The following is a 7,517-nucleotide window of genomic DNA, read 5'->3' on the forward strand; positions in this document are numbered from 1 at the left end:
TGATGCAGTAAATTGACAAAACCACAAGAGAGCAGTGTCTGCAGGAGGACACGGGATTCATGTAGTCTGCAGAGCCAGAACAGAAGAATGAACTTTTCATCTGTGGATTATAAACTCCAGGTATGCTGTAGGATTATTACTACAGTTGTACTGGCATAAATCCAGGAACTGCTCAGTTTAGGCTTCAGACTAGTGAGCATATATATATATATATATATATATGTTCTTTACAGACAATCTGAATTTAAATATTTTAATGTTGAAATCTTTCTGGGACCTGTGAGCCTCCATTTTAAAAACAAAACTTTCTGCAGAGAAGTGAAGTAAGATACTGCAGATAGCAAAAGAATTTACTCTAAAACAGTTATGTGAATAAACGAGCCATTCCTTAAAACAGGAATGCACTTTTGTGATTAAATCTCTCCCTGCCTGTTTTCGCTGCTTGTGAAGGGTCTTTGTTCCAAAGAGAAACAAACAAAGGCATGCTGAAATGAAGCAAGGTGAAGCTAATCTTTTAATAACCTTGCATCAGGCATTTGTGAAAATCTCTAATTGCGCTTTCCCTCCAAACAGTGCGTCACAGCACTAAGAGCATTTCACCAATGAAGATATTAAGTGGCAACAAATGATCCAGCTGATGTTGACTCATTCATTTCTCCACTCTGTTTCGTTTTGAATTTCCATTCTGCACATCTAATCTTGTTTACTGCACAACATGTTAAGTCACAAGTAATTTCCCGACAATAGTTCAATTTGTGGAAAGTGTGCACACAAACGCAACAGCATTGCATTCACCGTATCACAGGCAGAGCCATTAAAGCTGTTCCTTTGGAAGGATGCAGAGCTTCAAATATCTGCAGGAATTCAATCACAATATCGTACAGACATGCAGTGCTGAGAAAAAAATAATAAAACCCAAATCAATTCCCCATAGATGTTTGCTTTCTTCTGGTTATGTTTGATCTGGAATTCACATTAATCTGTTCAAAAGCTCCAAGAAGTAGGTGTAATGGCTGCCTGAGACACTGTAAGCCTCAATATCTGGTTTGTCCAAGGAGGATTTTACCTTTGGTTAGAAGTGAACAGTCTCACTTCCTGGTGCAGTGCATTGCCAAGGCTGGATGAAAAGGAAGGAGACCGGTGCTACAAAATTCTGGATTGATCCAGGTGTCGTGCTTGTCTCCTGCTGCTTTTTGATGGTAATAGCAGATTGACACTCCCGTCAAAAAAAAGACCAGTCTGGTTCCTTGTGCTGTTGACACCCTTTCATATGGAGCTGTCATGGATTTCCTTTAAACCATAGTTAAGTTGTTTAAGACTGCGAGTGATACCACAACTTTAAAGACAGTACTGTGAATTGTGCACAAACAAAAAAATACTTCATGTTACTCACTAACATTTTGACATGTTACAGTAAGAAAAGCACAGACATAAATAATAAAGGGTCCTAGTATTGTTCATGCTGTCACACTGTCACAGTCTACAGTGTGGAACAGCACCATTGTTAGTGCTATTATAACACCTGTGCTTGCAAATCCAAATCTCTACTGTGAAAAACATCTACTGTCATTTAGTGCATTTCAGAGACACTTCCCATCACTTTCTTTTGATATCCCAGCTGCCATTAGTGATGTGGAGATCTGTATAGCTCAAGAGATTTGGAGGCACAATCCAGTGCAAAGTTAATATACAGAATGAACTGTATAACTCAAGTCAGTTTTGATTTGATTGTGTAAAGTTATGTCCGGTTGTTTACAATGACGCAACCTCGAGTTCAATGGGACACTAACTGAATGAAAATGTATGCCCTCACTTTTACAGAACATTTGACTCGATCAAATAAAGCAATTTTTGTAGGGTAGTTTGTGCTTGAGAGGATGGAGGAAACCATAGTTAAGCATTTATGATCCTAATCCTCAAATTACATCACGAGTCCCTACATACAGTACAGGGATAATGTAAATTGCCAAAGAGATTTTACTTTATAATCTTATTTCACTTTTAAACCTCATTTCATCATAGCGCATAACTTTCTGAGTATGGATATGATGAAATAATTGACTGGTTCACTGAGCAGTTGTGCACAGTTGCTTACTGTCATTTACCCTAAAGTAAAAGTCAGGATTTCACACATATTCTGTGTCTAAAAGTAATTATACAGTGTTGATTACAAAAGACAGAATTTCATGAGTAAGGGCTGCAAAAAGCCTGCATAAATGCATCTCTCCTCACCACCGACTACACTCTTTTTCTTTCTTTCCCTTTTACAGAACATGTCTGCTGCTCTCTGTTCCTGGAAGCTGTGATGTTTTTATAATTTGCCCCAACAAACTGTTACAACCCTTTTGTGAATTCAAATATATGGATGTATAATCTAGATGTACTGTGTGCACTGGGACCATTCCCCTCCATTTGAAAAATCCCTGTATTGAGCACATATGGGCTTAAGTGTGTGTGTGGTCAGTGGCCTTAATATTAGGCTATATTTATGTGTTTTAAGGAAAGAAAAAGTATCCCTAAAACATTCTATATCTCCACATTATTATATGTTTATTCAACATTTAAAATGCAGAAAACTGTATTGATTTAATTTAAGTATTCATTGTTTCAGCTGAATAAACAACCTAAAAATAATTAAACAAACCTCTTAAAAGAATCTCTAATGCAAATCAAACAGCAGTGGAAACATCTCACCGAGATGTTTTTTTATACTTATTGGAAGTAAAGAGTAGACAGGATATGTAAATGAGGGCAAAAGGCGCACTATCGCTTTAAAAGACAACACCTCCCAGCAGTCACTAGATCCTGGCTGAGTTTCGCTGCAACAACCTCTGCGCTTCATACTACAGACGGTCTGTAGAGCCGAGCTAACCACGCACCAGCCTTACCTACCAGACAGGAAGGAGCGGCGGCCAGCGCAGGTTTCAAACTGTTTACTTCACCGATGTGACAGCAGGAGCGTGTGAGGAAGAGCTGCTGTCGGGAGCCGAACTGCAGGTGAGTCCGTCTGCTGTCCACAGAGTTTTTTTTTTTTTACACTGTGGACTGACCTGAAGGAAATGAACCGGGCTGATTCTGAGAAAGACTAACATGACAGCAGAAGTGTTCGTTGTGTGGTACAATAGCCTACGGAGGTGGTATGGAAAGTAGAGACAGCTGTAGTTATATTGGAGAGTATCGTGGAAACTGTGAACCAACAGGTGTGTCAGGTCACACCTGTTGGGAATGTAGACTACGCGTAATAGTTTGACTTGCAGATGGGTGTTGCAATGTGCGCTAAAGTCGTTGTTTAAGCTACTGTCCTGTTTGTTTGTGTTCAGGTGGGCGCAGTTGGTGTTCATCTGGAGGATATATACAGCCGGACATGGATTATTGGTGCCCGTCTTTACCGCTTTGGATTTAGTTAAGACACCGAACAGCCCGGCGCCTCCTTCCGTCTCTCCTCCCCCGGTGAAGTGAGTGCGCCAAGAACAGGTGGATCCTGTTTGTGTGCTCGGCTTTGTCCCCCCTTCATCCACCTTTCACCTTTATGGGGAACCAGGTGGAGAAACTAACGCATTTAAATTACGCAGAGGTGCCAACGTCGGACCCAAATGGGTTCGATCCGGACGACGACGGACCGCGGATCGGCGTCTCTTACATTTTCTCCAACGACGACGGCGACGATGACGACCACGACGACCGTTTGGACCACTTTTCATCGGTCAACCGCGCGGTGAACCATGAGGAGAAGCCTTTCGACCCCCAGGACGAGCTGGAGTGCGCGATTTACTACCGAGAGGAGTGCGTGTACGAGAGAAACAGCGGAACCGCGACGCACTCTGCGGAAAGTCTCCTGAACAAGTGCAGACCAGGAGACCTGCTGGAGTTTGTGGCCACTGGACAGTATCCACACTGGGCTGTTTACGTCGGGGACTTCCAGGTGGTTCACTTGCACAGGGCTGAGATAAAGAACAACTTTCTGACCGATGTGAGCCAGGGCAAAAAAGGCAGGATAGTGAACGGCCTCTACAGGTACCGTGCGCTCCCGCCCGAGGTGATCGTGCGCAACGCCCTGGACCATGTTGGGTCGAGAGACAGGGAGCTGTACTGGAGAAACTCGGAGTGTTTTGCCGCCTGGTGCCGCTTTGGAAAACGGGAGTTCAAAATCGGAGGGGAGATAAGGATAGGAAAGCAGCCTTACAGGTTAAAATTACTCTTTTCAGAGAAGAAGAGTCACGTCCTGGAGTTTCAGAGCCTGGAGGACGTGATCATGGAAAAGAGGAGGAACGATCAGATTGGCAAAGATGCTGTGATGCAAGAGCTGGCCAACCACCTGAACGCAACACATGAAATCAAAGAGGAGCATTTTGTCAACTGATAGTGGATTCAGGGATGAGGACTAGAGCTTTAGGTTAAAGGAGATGTTCAGTTGCAAATGTCCACTTTTCATGCTTAATAACGAAGCATGTGCGTTGTCGGGGGCAGCATTTATCCCTCCAGTCAACCAGTAGGAGCTTTGTCTGTGGGCTTGGGTGCATGTGCCATACTGCAAACAAAAGTGAATCTTCAGAGGGAGTTTAAATTCATCCTGAATCTTTTTCCTTTTCCCCCCTCCAGAATGAGAGGGAAAGCCCTGAGGGTTGCAGGTGACACTTGTATAATTCTCAAGTGCATTAGTAAAGCAGATCACAAGGGTCAAAACAAAATTCCCACAAGTTGATTTGCATCGGAACCAAGTTAAAATTGCTCACAGCCAAATTTCCTCTCTCCTTCTAAGAAAAGTGAGATTTTGCACCCTCAAACCAAGATGAAGTGACTTGTTATGATGGATACATTTGCATCAGGCGCTGCACCTGCAGTCTAATCATTTGGGGATGAAGTCAGAATTTAATTGCCCATAATTATCTTTCTAATCCAATGAATCTTTGCACACAGGAGCAAAACCTCTCCAGTGTACTTCTACCTGACTGAAAGCGCTTGCTCCTTTACAGCTCAGGTGCTGGAGATCAATACAGAGTGGGAAGAGAGACAACTATTTGTTTTTATTACCGTGTGTCAACCTTGAGGACCCCCTTCTATTGCTTTATATCCAATCATCACACAGCTTTACCCACTCTTTACCTACCTTGTGGACGCTGTGCACAGCTACAGGGACAGTGCACTTGTATTGATTCATCTGTTCCAACAGTTTATTTTTTTGGAGAAAAAAAAAAGATGTTTGTATGAAGGAATAAGGAAATAAATATATATTTGAACAAGATTTATTTTTTCTTTTTAGTGAAGGTGAAGATTGTGACTGACCTTTAAATGATTTATTGCACTGTTGGTACAATGCTAATCAATAATTGAAAACCATGAATCTCAGGAAAAGTAGAAGAGCTTACTTATTTATTCTAACCAAACTCTGCATTCTCAGCGCTATAAACACCAGCATTGTTTTGCACTGCACAAAACTATTGGAAAGCAACTACACCATCTCCATCACAATCCCAGTTCTCACCCCGAGGAGCCACGGCTCTACCTGTTCAACTAAAGATCTTTTCTGCTTTATTTTGTTGTCTGATGAAGAGTGTTGGCTGTCCTACAGTTAAAACTGCTAATGCTGCCTGTTTTGATCGAAATGTTTGCTTCAGAGCAGCAGCTCCCCAAAACCACTTAAAGCACATCAGCCTTGTTAGCTTGTGTTAAGTTGTGTTCCAACCGTGCTGGACATTTTGCTTTGTTTACACCTCTGCTGACTGAAGATAAGTCATTTTTTGAAAGTTTAGCCACAGGCTAAGAATGTTCTTCATTCATATTTGGCTTTCCTTCCTTCCGCTGGAATTACAGCATTCATTCAATTTCAAGAAAAGGTGCAGTTTTGTTTGTGTGCAGCCACAATTAGGCTAAATTTGAACTCAGCCAAATCTCATTCCCTTTCAGTTTCTATAAATATACAGTATGAGAAAGGATAATATACATATGTTATAACATTCCAGTTCACATAAATTGATAAGCTTGAAATTGTGATGGAGAAAAAGGCCATAAAAGCAAATTGTATATCAGGTTAGAACAGGAAATGGATGCATAAATTGAGCTATACCTATAATATTAGAATGCCTATGTCTTAACAATAAAAGCCAGTGAAACATTTTACAGTTCATGCACATACAGAGGCTGCAACAGAAATTACAGCAGGTTGGCTCTGAGCTTGTTTTGAACTGTGAGACATCTTGTTTTTTCCTGTTTCAGAGGAAGATGATGACTCCTTCATAGCCAGTCAGTAGATGAGTTACTTTTCCTGTTTGTTTTCCTCTGGTAATATTTGCATGGAGATAATGCTGTACTCATTTTGCTGCAGGTAAGGTCCCACTGGACCCAAAGCAGGATCATCAACAGCACTGGTACCAAATAAGAAAGCTACCGGACACATTAGCATTTTCTTCATTCCTCTGTGGTTTAACACAGTGATGAAATATAAATTGTGTGTGTGTGTGTGTGTGTTTTTGTATGTGATGCATATTTATGATAATCACTCTTTTTTTTTTAAAGCCCCAACAGAATGCAGCATTGGGTGAAGCACACAATGTTAAAGCATCCGCCAGTAGAGTTGTGTACTTGTGAATATTAACTCACATTTTTCATCATGTGTGACAAAGCTGAAATGGAATTATACTTATGTCATATATTTCATTCAATTAGATTTTCTCTCCACAAGTTTGTGGGTGTGCTGTGGCCTCTGCATACATATTGTATACGATGCACTACTACTGCTATGAAGAAGCCATCAAGCTGTCAGCTGAATTAATATAAATTTGAGTACCATTTTATTGTGCGGTTTGTTTGTTAGTGAAATTTCAAAGCCACCCTGTAAAGTTTTCTTGTACGAACAAAGTGTCTGTTCATATTCACCAAAACACATAGGATGTATCCTTGAGATCTAGCAAGCATTTTGAATACAAAATTTCCAAAACTAATATTTAAAGTCCCCCTTCACTCACAATGTGTTTTATTTGTTAGATGTTTGAGCTTCAGTGTGCACAGTGGTGTAGAGTTTGACACTATAACTTATAGTCTATAAGGATGTTTTCAGATGCATCTGCTGAAAGCTGAAAGTTTCTCTGTGCTCATTAAAAATCTGATTTGTGACATCCCAAATCATGTGAAAGTCAAGGAAAACATAAAAAAAACAAGCAAACTATTTGTATACATGTCTTAGTACATGTCTGAAGATTATCTTTACATTTTTACATGTTCATATACACCTTTACTAGCTTGCAGTCTTCTTTTTCACTCCCTTTCTTGATGCAATACTCTTTTCCCACTCATAAAAACATAGCTTCATAGCAATTATAGTGTTAAAAACTCCTCAGGGTATATTTACATTATCTTGTCTACACAGAAACTGCACAAATTTCCCATTCAGCCCAATAGTCCAAGAAACACAAACCATTGTGCATCCCCTAATTGAGCACAAATAACTTCAGAAATGGGCCACCAGTTCGATCAGTAACCAAACTTGTTTAGATGTGACAAGTGAGAGTGATCTGTTTCAA

At 40.6% G+C, this 7,517-nt stretch overlaps 1 protein-coding gene across 1 annotated transcript; it reads left to right on the forward strand.

The window, feature by feature from the left end:
* Positions 1-2,803: 2,803 nt before the first annotated feature.
* On the forward strand, positions 2,804-5,242 carry lratd2b (LRAT domain containing 2b). Its single transcript, XM_051407042.1, has 2 exons — positions 2,804-2,997; positions 3,321-5,242. The coding sequence occupies exon 2, from the start codon at positions 3,530-3,532 to the stop codon at positions 4,358-4,360; it is 831 nt and encodes a 276-aa protein (XP_051263002.1). The 5' UTR covers positions 2,804-2,997; positions 3,321-3,529; the 3' UTR covers positions 4,361-5,242.
* The last annotated feature ends 2,275 nt before the right edge of the window (positions 5,243-7,517 follow it).

This window comes from Dicentrarchus labrax, unplaced genomic scaffold, assembly GCF_905237075.1.
Source record: "Dicentrarchus labrax unplaced genomic scaffold, dlabrax2021, whole genome shotgun sequence".
Classification (NCBI taxonomy): Eukaryota; Metazoa; Chordata; class Actinopteri; family Moronidae; genus Dicentrarchus; species Dicentrarchus labrax.